Here is a 23,684-nt window from a genome sequence, read left to right as displayed (position 1 = left end):
TTTCTTAGTTTTACAGCGCACACAACACTCATGGGGCTTGTCAATAGTCGATGTAAGGGCCGCTGTTCCATTCGCGGCGGCACCCCCAGAATGGCAGCACTTGCAGGGAGTATCAACACAGATGGTATCGATAGTTCATGGAAGAGCAGACGCCGCTCACGTGTTTCTATTTCCTTGACACGTTCGACTCAACTGCCGGCTACGTGCTTCTTCCATGCTTCCTCAGTCATGAGTGCTCCAGGCCCACTAAACATTCGGCTGTCGCTTACAGCAGCGTTCAAGAGGGCTGCCATCTTTTACGCCGAAGAAACAAATCACTGCGCAGCGGGCCCCAAGTTCGATGTTTCTGAATGGGTGGTGCGAGAGTGGCGACTGCAGCGAAGCAAAATTTTTACCTGTGACGGCAAGCGAAGAATTTCCCACGGGCCGAAGTTGGGACGCTTTCCAGAGCTGTAGGCCAAGCTTGCGGGGTACGTCGCTGAAATGCGTGATCGGTCCCTGCTAGTGAAGTGCGACATGGTCATGAAGCAAGCCTGGATCTTCGCCTTTTAAGGACCTGCTCCGCCGTGAGTACAAGGAGTGGCTGGCGGCAGAAGACCGCAAACTTACGCCAACTGGACCTGTCAAAAGAGCCTCCCTGATGGCTGTTTGTGGTTGGGTGCATTTCGCGTGGGCTGCTGTTCCACATGATGTCGTGGTGCAGTCCTTTGCCAAATGTGGAATTTCGCTGGACGACGATGCGCTGTGGGGCAGTCGCAGCAATGACGATGGCAGCACTATTGAGGGCGATGACACAAGTGAAGACGAGTAGTCCAGTGACCATGCCAGCAATTAATAAATTTTCGTTATGGAATGCGCCCTCGGGTATGCTCTCTTTTTTTTTTTTTTTGGTTTTTGTCACGCATATGGGGGGGGGGGTCGACTTACAATCATGTAAATACGTTATTTACTTAGTGAAGGCAGAGACAATTAACTTGGCATGAATCAGCCAATGTTTATACACACCTGATATGTACCGAGTTCTGAACAGTGAGCAACACAGCCTGCGTTGGAGCCCCAAAGTGGCTGATGACCTCGGTGTCCACTAGGATGCACAACTGACACTGACATTGGTAGAGATGGTGCAGCAGTCAGCTCACTCACTAGGTTGTACATGCCGACGGTTCTGATTACCAGTTGGGTTAGCTTGGTTTCTGCACAGATGCACGCACTTTTGTGTGCTTTGGCAATCTTTTATTGCTGAAGTTGGTCAACAGCCTCTCAGGGTAGTCGATTGGCAGGAAATTAAGGGGGGACACAGCAATTGAAGTGGTCAAATTGTCCAATTTTTCGATTTTCTGATTTATTTATTTTTTCGCTATCCACGGACGTTTATTTACCAGGTGCTGAAATATTGCAACAAAATACGCTGTAAAAATTGAGAAAGCAGCACTTTCCTAGAGTGCTGTCATCAAAAATTGAGAAAATCTGGCTTCGGAAGGCCCCCTCGCACCGCAGATCGCCCGGCTATCTGTTGACGCAGCGTCGCCACCTTGGTGTCATTGTAAAGAGGAGATTTGTAGCTCAAGATAGCTGGAGTGACATATTTCTCCAACGAAAAATAAAGCAGCAAATGCAAGTGAAAAAAAAAGCAACAGCGGCATTGCAATTTGGCGCAGTATTCATGTGGAGCACAGGGCACGCTCCTGTTGGCAGTTAAAGATTTGAATTGCTGATGAACCTCTCTCGCATGCATTTGTGCAGCAGCGAGCTGTGTGTTCTGATCAACATGATAGACGATTGTGGCAGCTCATGCACGTTTTCTGTCATGAGCCCCAATCAAGTTCCGAATGGCCCACGTGTACAGAAGACTGCGAAAGGCGTGGAAAAGGAAGAATAGTCATAGAAAGCGGATGTCAGCGAGCTTGTTGATGAGGCATGACTGGCTTAGCGCACCCGTGCGCGGTGCTGACGATGCGACCATAGGCTATGGTGACAGTGCGTCCGCAATCAATGGCAAAAGCATGTCCGCGAGTGCAGGTGAAGGCACGTTTGCTAGCAATGGTAAAAGCGGGACCACGAGCGATGGTGACGGTGTGTCCACGCGTGGTTGTAACGGCAATGCGACATCGGCGGAGCAGAAGCTTTTGCGTCAAATATTCAACTGCAGATTTCAAATCCACTCCACTAATAAAGAGGTTGTGCAACGAGAGGTAACAGCAGACATTCTGAATGCGCTGTGATCTACCTCTGCACGACAGATGGATGCACAGTGATAAAAAAGGCAACTAAGGTGCACGAAACTGCTGCAAGAAAGTGAAAAACTACATCAAAATCTAAAGAAAATGTGTCCTCACAGGCAAAGGACTACATCCCTGTCGGGTTCTGGGTGCTCAAAGTAAAGGTATAAATGTTTACAACAGATAAAACTTTGAGCTCAGTTTTCTCAGCTTTCATTTTTTGTGCAGTTGCATTCAGTCATCCCAGTGCCATTTCGCAACGATTGAAGATAGCATCATTCTGTCTTTTGCACTTAGATCTTGAAATTTTGATGAGTGCAATAAAACGGTCCCATTTTTAACTGCACTTCATAAAAAAATGTATAATGTTTTTTTTTTTTTTTTTGCAAATGTCGTTAGTAAGGCAGCATGCATAGAAAAGTTAAAAACTATTTTAATGCACATTTCGGCATTTAAAAAATAAACCAATACTTTTATTGCACAGAGTAGGCCTTTGTAAACATGCGGAAGGGGGAAAATCTTGGCGCACTTAGTGTAATTAATTAATTTGGGGATGACCATTAGAGGCTGTCAAATGTAACTGGAAAACTATAGTAGATAGCACAAAACTAATTTCAGTCATATCACCATAACAAATCACACCTGCATGCCAAATTTCATCATTTTTTTCCCATAAATAAAAAAAAAAGTTTTCATTGCCAGATCTCCCCTTAAGCGAAGGACAGTCACCAGAAGACGTGGGTGCCATTTGCCTTTGAGGAATCTGTAAAACATGTGATGGTCTTGGGTTTGTGAAAACTTGAATCGGCAAACTTAATGTGCAGTAAAATATGTCGCTGACTACATATTTCAATTTAGCCGCTATTAAAAAAACAATATATTGTTTTCTACTTACCACAGAAGAAAAAGTGAACAAAACTGCAGGAATACTTTCAGCAATAGTAAAAGAGCACCGCTTTGGTTTTGTAGCCTTTGCTTCATAGCCAAAAAAAGTTGTCCATGAGTATAGCAGCCTTTGCCATTGCAGATTTAGGAGAGCTTAAAATTATGATAATTGACTAGCTTTTGTGGCTCCTTAACTCTGCAAGCATAGCAATTTTCAGTACTAGTGCCATATTCTTCGTCAATCACTTTAGAGGGTACTTACGCATGAAGTATGTCGAACATAACGTCCTATTAGTTCAATGTGCACCATATCTGCTGACATATCCGGTGAGCGCATTCTGAAAGTGATCATCAAAGAATGTGGCCCATGGTTTCCCTCGCTAGTGGCCAGTTTTGTAGCAGGAGTTCGAATGAAAAAAATCGAGCCCTTTCCTCGGTGGACATTGCTCTATGAACAAGTCCACACTGTTGTGCTGTTGCCTTATGTTGCACTTCTGGTGGGCGATTCCCAATTCTTACAGAAGTTTCTTGGGTAAGAAAGCCTTGAGTAAAATTTTATTGCAGCCCAAGTGCGCAGTCAAGAATCACAGAGTGCACCTCTATAACTGTGCCCGGAAGAATGTTTAGAACAGTACGCTGAGGTTGAAATGAAATTATTGTCCATACAACTTACATGTTTCAGAAACCTCTCTTATAAGCATGAATGAGAAGAGGAATAGAGTGGCACTATTTTTGTTAGTCACAATTATATGAAGCCAACAAATAATGAAGCCAAGGAGCCACGAATGGGAAGTTGGTTGTTGCATTCATTAAAATGTAGAAGTGATGAGGCAAAGGAAAGTGAAAGTGGGGCTAGAAACAACTTGCTGTCGCTTGGAGCCAAACCCACATCCTGTGTTAAGCATGCAATGTTCTGCCAGTCATGTATTTTGGTTTCTTTGCTGTTTCACTTAATGAATTTGTTGTGGTTGTTCGAAAGGCTTCAAAAAAATTTGCGAAATTTTGCTTTACCATGGTATTGATCAGCAGCCGAGTTCAAAGTTCAAGTGACATGAATGTTCTTGGGTGTTAATAATTAAGTGTACCGTAGTTGCATCAGCATTTATCCTGTGCATAAAAAGCTGCTTCCCAAGTTAGTAATGACTTTTGCTTAGCCATATTGTGTCTAATATTGTAGCTGTGGTTTTCTCTAAACATGTGTAGCATGATTGCACTGCAGCTTCATGATTGCATGATTGTCTCAATTCAGGAATCCTGTCGTGGCAATGATGATGGTGAGCTTAACTCACACGTAAGATTAATGGTCGTGCTACAATTGCAAGTTTGGAGACTTGCGGTTGGGTCATCTTCAGAACAGTGTAATATGCTGGGAAGTACAGAAAAGAGACACAGTGGAGTTCTATAAACAGAAATTTTTATTGAAGCAAGCAATATAAAGGCTGGTGTTAACCTGGCAGTGAGGTTGAGTTTGTGAAGTTGCTTTGTGGACACGCAATGGCATAATTCCATAACTTTAATAATGTTTAAACTTGGTCTATGTGCACAATCACTTATGTGACAAGGTCAACCAATGTTTTGTGCTTAAAAGCTGAACTAGTGGCATGGTCTGTTTTGCAAGAAACGCAGTTACACCTGGTAAGGCTTTCTAATGAGAATTCATCAAAGGATTCTGATAATTGTATCTTATAAGTACGCATTGGTGGTTGTTAAAAGAAACAGCTGTAACCTGTTTCTAGAAACCTTTTCATGGACTTGAGATTAATTGCTTTGTGTTGTTGTAGGGGGATGACTGTCCCTTCCGGCACTGCGAAGCAGCTCTGGGCACAGAAACGGTGTGTCCAGCCTGGAAGGAAGGCAATTGCATGAAGAAGTCGTGCAAGTTTAGGCACATGGAAAGCAGGGTAAGGATGAAGGGGGCGGTGCACTGTTGTAACTACTAGATTGTGCACTAGTACTGCCTTTATTTTTATCTTTCTATCTCTGCACACATGGCAGAGGGCAAAAAATTGTCTTCACCACGTAATATGGTTTCACAAAGCATGAGCTTGAAGGAACTGTGAAACAAGGGCACCGTGTTGTGATGGATAACGCATTAAATAAAAACGGAACTATGTTTGCATTAAAATTTGATACAGCTGGTATAGAAGCTTGTACAGTAAAATGTAATACTTACCTGCTCGAGACATAGTTGCCAAAATTCTCGACTCAGTTTTCATAGAGAGTAATGTGTTAACTGACCGTTTAAACTGTAGCTGCTCTTAGAATTGTTTCTGGTTAGGGCTTGCTGTGATCATATTTAGTTAGGTGCCGTGGTACCCTGGAGGCTATGGCACTGTACTACTGAGTTCAAGCTCATGGTTTTAATCCCAGTTGCGGCGACTGAATTTCGAGCAGAGTGAAATGTGAAAACGCTTGTGTACTTAGATTTAGGTACACTGTATGATGAAATACTTCAAGTGGTCAAAATTAAGGGGGACGCGGCTTTTGCATCACGAAAAATTGCCAAAAAATTCTGCTCAATAAGATGGAATAAAATGTTCTCAAGATATTGCTCTGAAACTTTTATAAAAGCATCAGGGAGGCATTCTAAACATTTGTGCTAATTTTCATCAAAATCCATGAAGAAGTAAGGAAGTTGATTTTCAAAGCCACGTTCCCCCTTAATCCCCCCAGAGTCCACCATGACAACATGCCTCATAAGTGGATCATGGTCTTTAGCACGTGAAATCCCAGAACGTAAATTTTAATCGCATTTTATTGTGCATAATCTAACTGCATCTTGTCAATTTATGGTGTGTTTGAAGGTGCAACAATTTAACACAAATGGAAAATGACAGCACCGATGTACCTTTGATTCTAGCTTCAGTGTGGGTGAAAGGATGCCTGTATGGATAAGCATTAGAAATGCATGATAAGTATCAGAATATACACAGAAATACATGGATAAGCATTAGAAATGCAATTTACATTTGCACTGGTACGTAAATCAGTGCACGTCTACTAAAGAAGTTGTTGGGAACTAAGGGATCGCAGCAGAGCGCCAGAACAAGAGGACCAACCTAGCAGGCTTCCAGAACCGAACAGCATGTGCCTTGCTTGCGCCATTAAGCGCATGCCACCCAACTTTATTTTCGTTGTCTTTTACAGCCGGCACCAAGGTGCCGGCCGAGAGCGCCTATCTTAGCATCCCTGCGTTGTGGCGTCTGTGGGCGTTACAAAACTAAGCTTTGATTCAAGGGTCATGCAAGAGGTTGTTGTGAACGAAATGCCAATGCAGTGAAACCTCGTTAAACCGTAGTTGGCCGGAGCTCGGAAAAAGTATGTACTAAACGGTCGTACTGTTTAACCGAATTAGGATGAGATCGCCCACTTACCTGTCGAAAACGGAACTCAGAGAGTGCGATAAAAGGGGAAAAAACATGCAGTATTTATTCACTTTGTGCAACAAAAGTGTTACTTTCGTTTGATGCCGCAGCGGCCTAGCTGCGATGATGGCGGCCTCAAACTAACCGAAGCTGCGAGCCACCTTTTCAGCCAGCCCCCTCTTCTCGGCAAACACTTGCATGGTAGATTCCTCGTTGGCGTTACGTGTTCTCCGTGCAAGCGCGCAGTAGTGCTGCAGAAGTCCCGGGGCGCCTTTTTCATTGCCGGGTGCCGGAGTTCGGAATACTTTTTGTTAGGAATAGTTACGTTATCGCGCCCTGTTCTCATTGCAACGATTGCATTCATGAGGCTGACGTAATGCGCAGCTTCTGCCACTGCCGGGCCTGAATCGCCCGTGCTGTCGCTTTTCGTGTTGTCCTCATCACTGTCGCTAGTCGACACTTCGGCAACAACAGAGGCAATGGTGGCGAAAAGTTGAACCTTGTAGCCGACATCTCTTCGCCATCGCAGCGTGTGAGCAACTCCTTCGCATTCCAAATGCCACACACTCTAGTCAACAGCAGATCCCTGTCGCGTGCCAGCGCTGACTTCTTTGTTTCACGTTCAATAGCACAGACGGCGTATAATTTTTCTTCTATGCTGAGCACCCGGCGTCTTTTTTATCCGAGCTTCAGCATGACGCGAGTCTTCACTTGCACGATGCCACAACGCCCTCTGACACGGCGTCGGAAATGTTGCTGTTGATATGGCTTCACGTGCAAATGCACAGGGCGCTTGGAGGCCGTTGTTCCGATCTGAGGCTTGTTGTTCTGCTGGGCCGCCCAATGGAGACGATGCACCGCTGTGTTTGCGCAACGAAAAGTGGAAACGCTGTGTTTTAACCAATGCGTACGCAATAAGCTGGTACGGTTTATGCGGATACAAAACACGTTATGTTCAGTGGTCGCAGAGTCGAGGAATTGACTTTACTACTTTTAAAACGAAACTAGTGTTTAAGCGGGTTTAATGCGGTTTTAAGCGGTTAAGCGGTTTAGTGCGGGTTTAAGCGGGGTTTAATGAGGTTTTACCGTACAGTGGTGAAACAAATGTAAGCTTGCTTCACTTGATGCCATATTCCTGTTAATAAAAAATGGCACTATTCACAGCATGACTGCACAGTTGGTTCTTCTTGGATTTCCAAGTCCGAGCAACACCGTCCCTTGTGCTAAATTTGTTGTCTAAATTAAAATACAGTTAAACCTCGATATAACGAACTTCAATATAGCAAAATTCTTGGTATAATGAAGTATTTAACTTTTCATAACCTCTTGTCCATAGAACACCATGTATTTAGAACCTCAATATAATGAAGTGTCCTTGTATGCAAGTTCATTATAATAAAATTTTGCTTGTACCGCAAAGGAATGCCGAGACAATAAATGGAAACTTGTGTAGACACAGATGGTCTGATGATTCAATTAGAAGCAGCTGCTTGCAAATGCATCTCTCAAATTGCCCTCTGAGCAACAAGAGTGATCACCAAAGTGGAGCCGTATCATGTTCCATATAAAGTCCAAATTTAACAAGATCCTATTGTGCCCAGCGCACTTTGTGCTTTAGGTGCGAGAGAAAGTGTGCAAGGGTGAAACAAAGATGTTGGCTTCAGGAATGCCACCTTCCCACGTGAGCAACGGGAAAGAGGGGGGGGGGAGCAAGCTCGCGTAACGCAATCAAGCGTGCATGAAGGGCGGGGGTAAGTAGATGTACATCGGATTTGTGGCATGCATCTCTGCCATGGCTGTGCATGGCTGTAAGCGCATACGCAGCAATGCACCGTGCTTTAGAGGTAATCTGCCACATGTGCAAAGAGTGGGCATGCTGAGACAGCATAGCATCATGTAAGCAGTCTTTCCGTGCGTTTAGTAGTGAAGTTTGCATAATATTGAGTTTCAGTGATTTGTTGGAGCGAGAGGCAGATGAAGCAATTTCTCCCCACTGCCGACTCTTTTTCATGATAGTGGCGCTTTTCATCATAGCGTTGTCGCAGTGCGGGCGATGCTATCAGCTGCGGGGGCCTCGTCTAATTCGTACCATCGACGGGAAGATATTGTCGACGTGGCATGAAACCGTACATTCTTCGCAAACTCCCAAATTTATCAAAATGAATTTTTTTTTTTGATTCAGATTTGCTTTTTTTTTAATTGCCCAATACAAAAAATTCTGTGGCCCCTTTCCGTGTATGAAAAATCAATCGGCGACTACTTATTTGCATAAAAGGTCACATTCCAGCTGTTACAACGAAATTTCGATATACAGTCCAACCCGGCTATATCGAACTCGCCAAAAAACACCTATCAGTTCGATATAGAGCATAATTCGATATAAGCCTGCTAAATAATTGGATGTCATAAAAGCGCATACCATTTATAAAATCACTTTATTGATGAAACTGGCTTAGTTTCGCACGAAATAGTCCTTGCATTTTCTTCTGCTTGGGCAATTTCGCTGCGTGCGAGGCACGCACTTTTCCACTTTGTTTAAGGAGTCGGAGCAGCTGAGGCCGCAACATTCCGCATTCGTGCAGAAGCACCGGACTAGTGCGAGTGCACCAATCACTTCGGAGGATGTGGGCCAAAGACGGTCGATGCCTTCCTCGCTGTGCCCATTTTCACTTGTGCTCACGATGTCTGCAATGTAGTCTTCGTTTCCGGGCTCTCCCGTGGTCGCGACACCATCATTTGCGCTCACAAATTCGTCCACCGTTGATTAGTCAACAGCTTCCGGAAATTCTGACAGCTCACTCCAAACTTCGGCAACAACGGCAACGGCTTCGTCGCATTAATCAGAATTTACAGTCATCACCGAGCACGCGGAAGTCTGTACAGCTGAAGCTATTTTGGATGAACCACTTGTACACGGCCATGCGTACGCATCGGGCGCCACGGGCACCAGGTCGCGAGTTAGGCTGCTTTAGCCCTAATTTCCCCCTTCGAGATCGTGCCGAGAGTGCATCTCGGAATCTTGTACGTTGTGGGGACATCCGACTTGTCACCGCGTTCGACCCGATTTATGATTTCGAGCTTCACGACGAAAGGCGAATTCTGCTGCTTCATCACGGCATCACTGCGGGAGAAGGCGCACACAATGAATCAGATAAGCAGCGAGACAACTCGCACTTCCGCCATCTTGCACGACGAGGGCACAAGAGCCTCTGATTGGCTGTCTGAGCAAGCGCTGCGGGCGGGTGGGCCAGGATCATTTTTGTAGGGGGGTGTCGGCGGCTCCGAAGTAGCGCGGTCCCGTAGGGAGAGCGGTTGGATGGAGCCGCGCCGCCGGGTTTTCCCATCACCGCGAGGGAAAGCCAACTTCCGGGGGCACTTTCCGCCGCTTGACGTTCGATATATCGGGAGTCGCTACTAGTTTTGTTCGATGTAAGCGTAATTTCTGCTATATATACTCATTGTAACTTTACCGTGTCCAGAAATTGTTCGATATATGGAATAATTCGATGTAAACGGGTTCGATATAGTCGGGTTCGACTGTACAGTAAAACCATACCCTCTTAAACAGTACTTTCATTTTAAAAGTAGTAAAGTCAAATCCCCGACTCAGCGTCCATTGAACATAATGTGTTTTGTATCCGCATGAACTGTACCAGCTTATTGCGTACGTATCGGTTAACACTTAGTGTTTCTGCTTTTCGTCACACAAACACGGCGGTATTTCGTCTCCATTGAGCGGCCCGGCAGAACAACAAGCCTCAGAGATCAGAACAACAGCCTCCAAGCCCCCTGTGCGTTTGTGCGTGAAGCCACATCAACATCATCATTTCAGCGCTGTGCCAGAGAGCGTTGTGGCGTCGTCCAAGCGAGGACTCGCATTATTGCCAAAGCTCGGATCAAAAAAACAAGACGCCGGTGCTCAGCATAAAAGAAAAATTAGACATTGTTTGTGCTATCGAACGTGACACGAGTCGGCGCTGGCACGCGACAGGGATCTACTGTTGACTACGGTGTGTGGCATTTGGAACGCCAAGAAGTTAAGCAATGAAGGGGGCTAGTTGGTGAACGTTCATGTTTATATTGCGCTCAGTTTTACAAACACGATATTAAGGAAGGACAGGACGTGGACGGACGAAGCGCAACGTCCGTCCACGTCCTGTCCTTCCTTAATATCGTGTTTGTAAAACTGAGCGCAATATAAACATGAGCCAAGTTGCTTGGCACCACTGCTGCGACCGTGAAGAGATGTCGGCTACGAGGTTCGACTTTTTGCCATCGTTGCCTCTGTTGTTGCCAAAGTGTCGCCTAGCGACAATGATGAGGAGGACACGGGAAGCGACAGTACAGGCGATTCAGTCCCGACAGTGGCAGAAGCTGCGCATAAAATCAGCCTCATGAATGCAATCGTTGCAATGAGAACAGCACCCCACAATGAAGAAGGCGCCCCGCGACTTCTGCAATGCTACCACGCCCGTGCACGGAGAATATGCAACGCCAACGAGGAATCTGCCGAAAAGAGGGGGCTGACTTAAAAGCCGGCTCGCAGCTTCAACAAGTTTTAGGCCACTGTCGTCGCTACTAGGCCGCTGTGGCATCAATCGAAAGTAACACTTTTGTCGCGCGAAGTGAATAAATACTGCATGTCCTTTTCCCCTTTCATCGCACTCTCTCTGAGTTCCGTTTTTGACAGGTAAGTGGGCGATCTCATGCTATTTCGGTTAAGCAGTACTACCGTTTAGTACATACTTTTTCCGAGCTCCGGCCAACTACGGTTTAACAAGGTTTCACTGTAACGAAGCTAATTGCCAATTTTACCTACTTCATTATATTGAGGCTTAACTGTATTGATTACAAGTTCAACAAACTTTTAGGGACCTCAATATACCATTCACCCATGTAAAATGTAATTGATCTCACTGATGAGGTGTTCTGAATGATTTGTCTGTGAAGTAATTGATGAAATTGTATTTCAATAGTTCCTAGCTTTTCAAGTCATGCTGTTCAAATGGTCAGTGTGTGTCCCCTCTCTGCTTTTGGTACTTGCAGAAGAACCGGTCACAAATCCCGTGTTACTGGGAGAACCAGCCATCAGGATGTCGCAAGCCCCACTGCGTTTTCCTGCACAGCCGGCCCCGTGCTGCGATCCCAGATGTGCTAGGTGCCCAGAGGGCGCCGGGCTGTGAGTGGCTTTGTTTCATTTTGGTTTTGTTTCCATTGACCCATGAGCTTGCCAGAGGTGCACAGGTGCTTTTGGGGAGGGCTGTCGAGAGCAGCATTTGAAGTCAATTGATATGTCGGGCACTTTAGTTTGGCATCATTCACTTGTTATTGGTTCTTGCCCAAATCCTGTCAAGTTCGGCAAAATATTGTTGCACGATTTTTCCAATGATACAGTTACTGCTGCATTCCTGCTTTAGATAGCATGTTGATGAAAACAGGGTATCTCCTTAATACAGTCGAACCCACTTATAACGATACCGGTTTTAACAATACAGTTAACGACCGATTTTTCGGACCCTCTAGGGAACGTAAAAACTTCAGAAAATTCAGGCAGTCCGAAATAATGAATGCATGCAAAAAAACGCACCTTTTTTCTTTTTTTTCTCGGATCTAGAGGTAAAGGGCGAAGTACCAGGCTTCCGAAACCCTGCCAAAGCATCAGTAAAGCGGCTATAAAAAGAGGTGTTCAAAAACTCTGTATGCAGCCAACTGCCGGTTTATTATATACATATGCATCGTCGGGCAGCCGGTGTTATTGCTGCAGTGGCTTGAAGAACTTGCCGATTGTTGTTTGGATGGCGTTCCGGTTGCATGCCATCATATTCGCCTCGATCTAAGTAAGGGTCACGTCAGCACTGTATACCGATGAAAAAGTCAACAGTGCTCGCGTCAACTCGGCGCTTGTAGGCAGCGTAGGCATTGGCTCCTCATTTTCAACATCGGAGTCTTCCGAATCCCCCACAACCTGACGGACTATTTCCTCGTCAGTCAGTTCTGCGCAGAAGTCGAGCTCGTTGTCAGCGTCAACAAACTGTTCAAAAGTAATTTCTGTGAGTATGGGAACCCCAGCAGAGCGGAGGTCGTTGATCACATCGTCCATGGGCGGGCACACGTCAATCGTGTTGTTGCTTTCAGGCAAGTCTGGTTCCTCTGTGGCGAGTACGAAGCCCGCATGCCGAAAACAGTTGCGAATCGTGTCTTGCCTCACTGCCTTCCATGCGTCCGCAAGCATTCCAACAGCAGACCGAAGATCAATGTTGTAGCCTTTGCCGTTTTCCGCACACAGCGCCATGCAGTTTAGTACCCGCGAACGGTACAAAAGTTTCAGATTGCGGATGACTCCTTGGTCCATTGGTTGGAGGACTGCAGTCGTGTTGGGTGGCATGAATTCCAGCTGGACAGCCTTCAAATTCTTGATGTGACCATGAGCGGCGCAGTTGTCAATGAAGAGCACGACACGTCTGTTCTGAAGCTCAAACTTCCTGTCCAACCTGTGGACGTAACTTTCGAACAACTGCTGAGTCATTCATGCCTTTTTGTTGACTTCGTACAACACTGGCAACGTTGCCCCTTTAGAGCACCTCGGGTTCTTTGACTTCCCGATTACTAACAAGGGAAGCTTCTCGCTGCCAGACATGTTGCTGCCGACGAGAACGGCCAGCTGTTCTTTACTGTGCTTGCCACCATGGCATGGGTCACCAGCAAAAGCGAGTGTTCTTTCTGGCAACATCTTATAAAACAAACCAGTTTCGTCGTAGTTGAAAACGTTGTCAGCAGAGAACTGCTGCAACAAGCGGCAGAGTATATATATGCTGACTGAAAGAATAAAGACACATGGCTGTTAGTCAGCGCTGTTGTCTGTGTCCCTCTCCTCATCCTGTTGTTCAGTGCTGTTTTTACTGCTCATAATCGTGAACCAACCAGCCCAAATGCATACTTTTCGCGTAAAGCCGTCAAGGCTGACGGACATGGGGTTTTCTCGTGCAAGCCAGTGAGAAGTACGTGGAAAGATAATTGTGGCGATCTCGCCTCAGCATTTCTTCTGGATTTCTCAAGCTGACGCGCTGCTGCGGCAACCTTCTCGCATTTTTTAGAAGGCCCCTTTTGGGGACACCAATGCGATGCCTCGGCGGAGCTCGCATATCGCTTGCCACCCGTGACCCCTCTTTGCAGTTGTTATAGCAGCAGCATTCTTTAATGCCGACAGCTAAGGCTTGTTACATGCTATCGGAGCACCCAGGAAGCAGTTAGAGTGAACACAATTAGTAGCCGGATGGAGAAATATGGTGGGAAGGGGCACTGGCCACCCGCCATTATAGTTTTCTCACAAAGCTCTGGCATCCCCCCCCTTTTTTTCATGCGACCTTGTTTATAACAATTATCGGTTATAACTATGGAATTATCATGACACCTGAATATTGTCATAATTGGGTTCGACCGTACTTCTTTTCTGTACCAGTGCAATGACTAGACATAATTTGGGTAGAGCCTGAGGGATATCTTTAACTACTTTATAATTTGGGTTAACCTACACAGCAACCAGGAAAGTGATACCAAAAGACACCTGTTAATGCTGCTTGCGTTGTCTTCAAGGTAATCATGCACAGTCGAGCCCACTTATAACGAACCTGAGCGGGACGCCGTGCCCATTCATTATATAGGGAACTTGTAGCAAGTGGAATGCAGGTCAAAGAGGTAGTCAGTCAAAACACAAAATTTATTCCTTTGAAAAAAGGCAAACTTTATTACCTTGATAATCATCTGCTTTGTCGTGCAGACCCCATGATGGTGGTCTCTAGTTTATTTAATGCAGAAACATGCTCCTTGCCCAGGCCCTTGGTGTAGACTAGCTGCTTGAGGTACTTAATGTGGCTTATGGCTGTTGATGCACTTAATGGGTGCTGGTTCCATAAGTAGGCCGTTAATGCGATTCTTAGGCGTCGCTCTCGCCCTGCACTTCACAAATGATGCCATCATCCGTGCATTGTTCCGCAATGTCAGCATCGTCATCCACAGAAACAAAATTGTCCCAGCCAACGTCTCGGCCTCTAGTGTCGGAACTGACAACACGCTGCCACAAGTCGTCGGCGGACTTGTCTTCTTGGCAAGCATCTGGCTCAGCATCGGATGCAGCATTAGGCATGTCCACGAAGCCAGCCTTGTGATAACAATTCCGAGCGCAAACTGCCTTCACTTCTGCCCAGGTCACCCTAGCAATCTCAGCAGCGTAGTAAAGGGAAACTCAAAGCTTCAAGTTGGCAGCTGGACCTTCAGTAGGGATCAGTATGCTCTGCATAATGCGGCACCTCTACATTGCTTTAAACGCACATATAATGCCCATGTCAAGTGCCTGTGCATTTGACGTGACGTTAGGCGACATGAAAAGCAGTTTTGCCATCAGGACAGTTTGCACGTGGTGCGTCGTACAGTTTGCATACAGTTGCCAAGCACTAGCAGTACACTTCTGCCTTGATTCTGCATATTGGGGTCAAACTTGCCGAGCCGTTCTTCGAATAAATTGTGTGTCATCCATTCTTTTGCATAGTGATGAGCCCACTGGCATATAGCAGTGATAACAACGTGGCTTCTTTGACTCGTCGGTTATGAAGGGTTTGCGCCATTCTTTGCCATCCATGTTTGTGCATAGAACCACGGTAACACAAACTTTATTATGCTTGCTACCAACACAGGAGTTTTGTTTGGGAGCATCTGGTAAAATGGCACAGTTAGATCTGTATTGTGGATATCTCGCTCAATGTCGCTGGCAATAGAGGCTTTGTTTGTAAAAACTTCATGTCAACATCTTTGTCACTTGCTGAAGCCACTTTGCCAACAATTGATTTAAAAATGATTCTATGATGCACCATCATGCACCTAGGCATTGCCTGGGCACAAGTCGGGAAACTCTCTAGAAATCCGAAGTGTTTAGCTTTGGCCAACATCAGTGGTCTGCTTATCTGAACGTTCCAAGCCCGTGTGTCAACGAATCACCGCTTTCTCTCTGTCAAGTCAGCATTGAAGCTGGTGAAGGTCTGATCCTTGTCTTTGAGTATTGTCGAAATCGTAGGCTTCGACAAACCATATTTCCTAATTAGCTCGTAGTTCTTAACACCTTGAGAGAGTTCTGTAAGAATGGCTTGTTTTGTTGCTAAATCGAGCGCTCTTCTTTTTGTGGTCGATCTTACAGGCACGGCAGACTTCCCATCCACCATCTACTACTCAGGTGCAACTACAGGAAGTGCTCGCACCAACACACCAACAGGTAGAAAGAAACATCAACTGACGGTGCGGCAGTGCAACCTGCGACCGTTGCCCTTGCGAGCATGGATAGAGTATGGAGGAAAGAAAAAGATAATATAAGGGAGCATGGCATGATGTCACGGTCAGGCTCCACAAGCCAACTTTCTGTGAAGTTATCTTCCATAGCATGGAGGAAGGAAGACCAAGGCACCCTTGGTATTTGCGAGATTTTGTGGGATGTTTCAACAGACAAGGTGCTGCTGTCAGCTCAGTCGCCCAGTAGTAGGTCACTTATAAGGGGCAAGGGCAGTGGTAGTTTGTGTGAAAGGAGGCTCGGGGAAGACAGCCCATATGCACAAATGGGTGGCAAGACCAATATTATCTTGATTCAAGTCACCGTGCAGCGGAATGGTGGGAGGTGGTCTGGCGTTCACTATGGCCATCCGTTCGCTGTAACCAATTGGCTGGGCGCAAAGGCGTTTGTTGTACATTCGAACGCCACAATAACAAGATCCCAAGACAACAAAATTCTTCCCACGATAAAATATTTTTCTATCCCCAGTGAACACCCATAGGGTTCAGTGCACTTTTTATCTCTCAACAAAATGTCGCTGAGCTGCAATCTCGCATCAACGAAATCTGCCAGAACATTAAACTCTATATTATCTACCCGCGTAACACCAATGGAGCACAAGAAAAAGTACTCAAATGCTTTTTCACCCCACTTAAATTGTTTGCTTGCGAGGCTGCTGCCATTTAAATTTACAAAAACAACAAAGCACAGGAAGCGATCCCATGCACCGGGAACACATCATGACCGCCATCTTGTTTATTGATAAAATGATTCAAATGGCATGGCCACGTCCGGTACTGCCATCTGACGACGGTTTTTGCATACCTGCGCAGTGCATTATCTGTGGCATGTGCAACGAAAATAAATCCATGTCCCAGCAACGTGGACTTGCTCATGGTGCTTGAGGCGACATCTCCCACCGTGGTTGAGAACTGGGGCTGTATTGTGACCCCGAAAGTGATTGTCTGAGTATGCGTGTCCCTGCTTCAAGAAAGTGGATTTTGGTGCCACCCAACAGTTGTTGCATGCGGATACAGTGTCGCCGGCCATAGATTCGTGCAAATGAGCAGTGTTCTTGGTCTATCGCTTTCGGGGGTGTGAAATACGATAATTTTTGTGCTCGGCACTGAATGCGTGGTGGCCTATGGCCAACAATGTGTGCACACAACATCTGTGTTTTGTGTGTGAAACGCAGCTGCTTCACAACTGGTGCTGAGTTATGTGAAGTGCCTGAAAGCGATTAAGGGAGAATACCGCTCTATTGCAGCGTCACCATCGCTGAGCAATGCATAGGGCACACTTTGTGCTGTCAGCAATGCGCTGTAGCCTCAAGCAAGGCTTGTCAGAGTAGGCTAACAAAAGTTTGACAGTAACGTTTCATTTCGCGATGCTTTCCCTGTCAGTGATGTCTCATTTTGCAACAATGAAATTTTTGCAAAAGCGAATTTTCTCGCTTTCTCCTCAGATTTTATTATTGAGAATTAATTGAAAGTTCGTCTTAAGTGGGGCTTGACTGAAGCATGTTTTTTAGGATTTTTGAAGCTGTGATATTCTTTGCAGCACACCATGGCATACACATGTGACACACATATGACTACGCTGGAAAAGCTGCTTCTGCGGACAGCTATTCTTCTCAATTGCGCGCACTCCTCGCCTATTCTTGTTTACAGGGTATCTAGTGGTCTAAAATTATCATACAATTGCAGTTTGCTGATCTGAACATTGATATCAAATCATAGCGTTCTTCAGTAACTTATCAATTGGTAAGAAAGAAGCATAACTGTATTTGGTCACTTTTCTTTATCTCTATCACGAAAGTTGGTGTTGGGAAATCGTGCTGAATAGATTGTATCAGTGAGGTTTTACTGGAATTCCAATGTTTCTGTTTACATGTGCCCACCAAAAATGGTGGTGAGTTTTGCTGGCTGTTTAATGCAAGCAATCTGCTTTAATGCCTGATGAACAGAAACGGGACCTACTCTGTGATGTTGCCAGGATATTGCTGATTTGCTGGTGCAGCAAATCAGATTTCCTTATAATCAAAGTATTTGGCATGACAGGTAGGACTTGAGGAAAAATTCCTGTAGTGTCTCTTTATAATTATGACCAACTGTAACTATGTTTTCTCTTGATGGGTTTCGATCACACAATGCCCTCTTCTTATGACTGTGGTGACCACTGCAGTGATCCTGCCTGTGCCTGCGGCCCCTGTGGTAGCTCCTGAGGCAGCTACCTTGGTAGTGGCCCCTGGGGCCAAGCAGCCCGACTTGACCGCCACCCTGCCCCAAGCCATTGAACCAGTGGTCGTCAACTTCGATGAAGGTCAGTAGTATTTCTCCTCTCTTTTGCAGTTCTGCTCGTAGCCTCTGTAGGCAGCAACAGGGTCAAGGATGCGTTTGTGGCAGAATTAAGTGGGAAACATTCAGTATGGCATGGCATCCAGTACATTGTATGATGCCTCTGATAGATGGTTGCTTGTACTACCAAAATTAGTTTGTACCTTTTCAGAACCTGCTGCAGTGGCTTAGCAAATATGGCATTCCGCCTCTGAGCATGGGGCTGTGGTTTTTATTCCTGGCTGCTGCGGGGACATTCTGATTAAATGAACGATCATGTAATAGATTGAGGGGCAAGTTAAAGAACCCCAGGTGGACAAAATAATGTGGAGCCATCCACAACAGCCTCTCTCATAGACCCTGTGTTGCTTTGGGATGTTAAGCATCAATTAATTCAGCCTTTCGGAAACTTGGTAAATGGGGCAGTTGATAGGGCAGTCATTTGCTGGACTGGATGCCATATCGTACTGTCTCCTGCTTTATCAACCATCTGAAAAGCTGTCAAAAGGTTGTATGCCGTGGTGGAGGGTTTCGGGCGAAGATTAGATGCAGTAAGGGCTCCTTGCGCAAGGATGGTGCACCGGCTAACCAATGCGTTAACTCATTCTTTTAATCTTTACCCTGGCTGTGCCGTTGAGATAGCATGCACCCTTCTAGTGTGTCACAGATGTTCACAGGAAGGGATCTTTCATTAGAAGTTGGCACGCGGAATGTAGTTCTGCCGTATAGGCAGGCATCCTTGCCATTGTGACAACTTTTTCTGTGATGGTTGGCTTGTTTGGAGTTTTTGCATGGTAAGATTTCTTGTGTTTGCAGAATGTGCAGTATAGGTGCTTACTGAGATTTTTTTTTTTTATGCTTGATACAGTTGAATTATTGAGAGAAAAGATATGGTACTGTGCATACACATAGTAAGGGTTGTAGATGCTGTTCTTCCAAGTGCTACGCAGAACAAAGAAAGTTGACATGGGTGGAACATGAAGACTCCCGAGGGTAGCTACACTGCATAATAAAATGTTGTGATATTTTATTAATTGTGATTATATTTGTTGGAGAGGGGCTTATCACTGAAGGAACTTAGGGGCGGTGGTTTGTAATAGCCCTGAGTCTTTATTTGGCTTTGTTTGCTGTCTTAAGCAGTGTGTGAGGAGTCTTTGTAGAATGACAATTGTCCTGTTAGCATTTATGCAAGCTCCCGAGCTACAGAAATAGGTGCAGTGGCCATCTAAACAGCTCTTTGCATCTGTTTTTACTTTGATACAACCAGCCTTAAAATAAGTTATGCGAAGCTGTACCTTTGTATTGTGTGCTAGGCCTGTCTATGGTAGCAGAGAACTAGGTGGTGTGAAGCAATTGGGAAATTTGCAGGAATGGCATGGTGTCAGTTGGTTCAAGAGAAGGGTAATTGGCGATAGACAGGGCACGCCTTTGTCCAGCAGGGGTCATAAAAAAGGCTGCTCTGCTGATCACAGTAGCAGCAGATGCAAAAATCGGATTGCATCTCTGTGCCAGGTATTGTTATTACAGTGCACTCCATTTATAGTGATACCACATATAACAATACATCAGTTGTAACGATGAGCTGACTTTAAAGACTGCTTATGCCTACGTATGTTAAGCCAACTTATGCATTAGGGCTATGAGAAAAAAACCCATACACAGCTTAGACCACTTATAACGTAACTGCTTATAGTGCAGAACTGGCTGCAAAGCGACCTTTTCTGACTCCTGTTTACCCTCTCATAGAACTCCACGTATATACATTCTGCTTACAGTGCATCTGCGCCAGACGAAATACCGGTTATAATGTGGCTTCCTTGGTAAAATCTCGCCGTCAAGCACGGTAGCAATCATGCTTCTTAATGATGCCACCCGCAGATGGGTGGAGAGAGCAACGAGGGTGATGTGGAGGAGGAGGAGGAGGAGCATGAGATCAGGAATGAGCGAACGAATGAACAGGGAATAAAAAAAGTGGTGGCAGTGCGATTTGTACGCTCAGTGGCTGCCTAGGCGGCAAAGAAGCCTTTTGCTTGGCTGCTTATCAGCAGTGTGCTCTGCACTGAACGTGGCTTCAGTTTCTGTGCACCTGTTGCAATGCGCGTCATGATGTGCAGATATCAAGTGTGCGACCTTCGCTGATGTCAGTCTAACCAGTGTTCTGCAAATTTAGTTTCGTGCTATTAGGCTTTATGTGCACTTGCGAGTTTCCTCCGTTCCTATCAGTGTGTACACATGCAGACTTGGTAGGCGTGTGCAGCAGTTACCGCCGCTGATCGCCTGAGAAACTGCACTCCGCTTCGCACGCGCTGCTGTCAGTTCAGGCCATGCACGTGATCGTATGTGCAATCTCTATGTACCTTCAGCAATGGCACAGACTCCGCCTTTGTGGTCCTCGCGATTGGCTTAGAAGCTTGGAAAGCACGGTTTCATGTATAATGCCGGTTCCAGAAAGTCAGCCTTGCCTCTGTACAGAAATGTTACTTGGCGAAGCATACGCAAAAGTATTGCAGTGAAGCATAACAAGCCTGGGAACGGGCTATTGCCACGGGACACATTATGTATTCCTTAATTATACACGCGTGCACCCGGTATCTCCTGTCACAGTACGAGCACCGATATGCCTAATACGTGTACCGACAGGCCTTCAGAGCGTTTTCGAATGTGGCTGTGACAATTTGAGCCATTAAGGGCAGTAAATGGTATGCATTTATTTTTTCCAACTGGCCGATTTTTCGGACGTTTTCACGCCCCCTAGGGAGTTTGAAAAATTGAATGTGGACTGTGCAATTGACCATGAAGATGCTTCAAATGGTCCGTGGGCGAACGAGTGGCAGGAGGAGGACAATAACAAAAAGGACCTATGCATTGAGAAATGAAGGGGAAAGGAAGCGTGCTGCCGCCGTTTTGAAGGAGCTTGAGCTCAAAAAACAAAGTGTTGACTGATGCCGAGATGCAGGTGTCCCTCATCCAAACTAAAATGAACTCTTTAAAGCAGTGAAACACAACACTGAGGCATCATGCTTGGGCTGAGAGTATGTCAGGACAGTTGAGGTTGACTTATGAGCTGTTGAGAGGGAATCTCAATTGTGACAAAGTTTGGGCCTCATACCACTGAGTTTGCTATCAGTTGATAGAAATAGCTCGTATTCAAAAATATTTGCTTCTGTATGCATCTTTTTATTCGTATTTGAGAATGTACGATTCTGTTTGCAATTTTTTTCAAAGACATTTTATTTGCTGTGCATTTTAGTAACCCCTCCTTTCTATTCTCTTTTTGAATAACATACACACTACTCCTTAGTATTCAAATTGTATTAAGTCGTTTTTTTTTTAAATTTTTTTTTCATATGCTTACTAGAGAGTGACAGAATCGGGCGATATGGTTTCAGCCCATCTTGACATAAAACATAGTTCTGCATCACTCAGGGAATTTGGAAATGTCAACTTGGTAGACACCCTGGAATCAGTGGCATAGCCAGAAATTTTGTTCGGGGGAGCTCACAATGCAGCTCGGCCACCTCCTAAGAGGAAACATTAGGTTGGATGCTCCTATCTAAATACGTGTAGGAGGAAAATTAGTTCTTTCTCAGCAACCACTTCACCAAATTTTGATGAGGTTTGTTGCATTTAAAAGCAAAACTTAAATTCTTATGATTGTTTGTTTCGAATTTTCGATTTAGGTCGTCAATATTTTATTAAATAGTGGCAAACATAGAAAAATTTCAGAAAACGAAACAATGAAGTTTACAACTCTGCAAATCAGTAATGAAAATTGATACCACAATTCTGTAAATTGCACATAATAGTACATCTACAGCGGACAATATTGATGTTACACATGGGTCTCAAAAAATTAAGTATTATGGAAATAAGGCTTTTGCAGAACCCTTGTACATAACATAACCAATTCAAATAGACATATCGAATTCGTCCGCTTTGAATGGTGTAATAGATGCCAGTTAGAGAACCATGATATCTGTTCTTGATGAAGAGCTATTAACTTGTAAACTTTGTCCTTCTATTTTTTTCGAAGTTTCGAATTTTTCAAAATATTTCAAACAAAGTTCCGGCCCTAAATTGAAATTCCGCTTCCAACTGACACTAGAATTTAACTTACTCTCTCAAATGCAACAAATTTCATTAAGAGTGATTCAGGAGTTAACTCAGAAAAGCGTTTCTGCGTTTTACATGTGTCTAATTAGGCCGCGTCAGAGTTGGGCCCAAGCTAAAGCTTCCTCATAGTCAATTTGCCTAAGGATCAAATACATCAATAATAACTGCATTGCCATTGCCGAAGATGCTGCAAACGAATTCTTGAACGCTACGCACTTTCAGTACAAGTAAAATATGTATTTCTTCATAAAATATTATACACGTATGTGCCAAAAATTGTGCCCAACATAACTGATGTCAATGCTTCCATGCTTTTTGTCTATTCAATAAATAAAGAAAATATCACACGAACTTTAGAACTACATCAGTTCGAAACCAGCACATCGGTGCATGCCGCTGATATGAAAAATATAAAGGCCATCAAATGAACAAGTTGAGGGCAAATATGTTAATGAAACTTTGTCATTCAAGATCCTTGTTTACATTCTTGTACATATGCAACGGCCAGTGAAAAATCTCAATGACACTGTGAGTTGTTCCAATGTATTACGCAGCTGTCACCGGTCGTGTGTCTTGAGTAATTGCACCGAAATTATAGTCGCAGCAGAGAGCATGTAAAAAAAGTAGGAGTTCTGCAGAATATACGAGGGCGAGTCAAATGAAAGTGAGCCAATGCGAATATATGACAAACGGGGTACTTAATTTAAATGTAGCCTCCATGAGCATTTAGACATTTGTCCCATTGACTAACGAGTCGCGTAATTCCCGTCTCATAAAGCTCCTTGGGTTGTTGCTTCAAAACATCTGCAACTGACTTTCATGTCATCGTCCGAGACGAATCTGGTTCCCTTGAGCTGTTTTTTCGGTTGCCCCAAAATGTGGAAGTCGCAAGGCCACATAGCTGTATGGCAGATATTACAGCGTTTCCAACTTGAACTTCGCCAGATTTATATTGACCACGTCAGCGACGTGGGGACGAGCATTGTCGTGGAACAAAATGACCCTGTAGTTTGTTCTTGATCGCAACATGCAGCCGATCCGGCGTTTCACAATATCGGAAACAATTGATAGCCTCTCAAGATTTAGCAAATTCTATCAGTAATGGCCCCTAACGATCGAAAAATAAAAGTCAACAACACCTTTCCGGCGGAAATGATGTCCTTGGCTTTCTTTGGGGGTGGTGAATTCGAATGTTTCCATTGTAAGCTTTGCCGTTGTGTTTCAGGCTCGTAATAGTGGCACCATGGTTCGTCCCCGATCACAATTGCAGGCAAGAAATCGTCACCCTTATTGTGATACCGGATCAGATGGGTAAAGGCAGCGCCGAACTTCTCCATATTCTGGCGGTGGTTCAGAATCTTGGGCACGTTGCGCACACAAGATCCGATAACCGAGATGTTCAAGAATTATGGCGTGAACGGTGACGGTGAATCGAACCATGACTGATATTCAC

At 44.9% G+C, this 23,684-nt stretch overlaps 1 protein-coding gene across 4 annotated transcripts in view; it reads left to right on the top strand.

Annotated features, from left to right (window-relative positions):
- Positions 1–23,684, top strand: part of LOC142578796 (uncharacterized) — a 92,123-nt gene that overhangs the window by 6,473 nt on the left and 61,966 nt on the right. For 3 of the 4 annotated variants that reach the window (XM_075688376.1, XM_075688377.1, XM_075688380.1), the window contains exons 4-7: positions 4,886–5,005; positions 11,516–11,648; positions 15,657–15,731; positions 17,967–18,104. In XM_075688376.1, coding sequence (XP_075544491.1) covers positions 4,886–5,005; positions 11,516–11,648; positions 15,657–15,731; positions 17,967–18,104 — 466 coding nt within the window. The remainder of the gene's footprint in view (positions 1–4,885; positions 5,006–11,515; positions 11,649–15,656; positions 15,732–17,966; positions 18,105–23,684) is intronic. The other variant, XM_075688378.1, reaches the window with a different exon arrangement.

The sequence above is a fragment of the Dermacentor variabilis genome, chromosome 4 (genome assembly GCF_050947875.1).
Source record: "Dermacentor variabilis isolate Ectoservices chromosome 4, ASM5094787v1, whole genome shotgun sequence".
NCBI lineage: Eukaryota > Metazoa > Arthropoda > Arachnida > Ixodida > Ixodidae > Dermacentor > Dermacentor variabilis.
The sequence above is the reverse complement of the archived record's forward strand: the minus strand, read 5'-3'. Positions and strand labels throughout refer to the sequence as shown.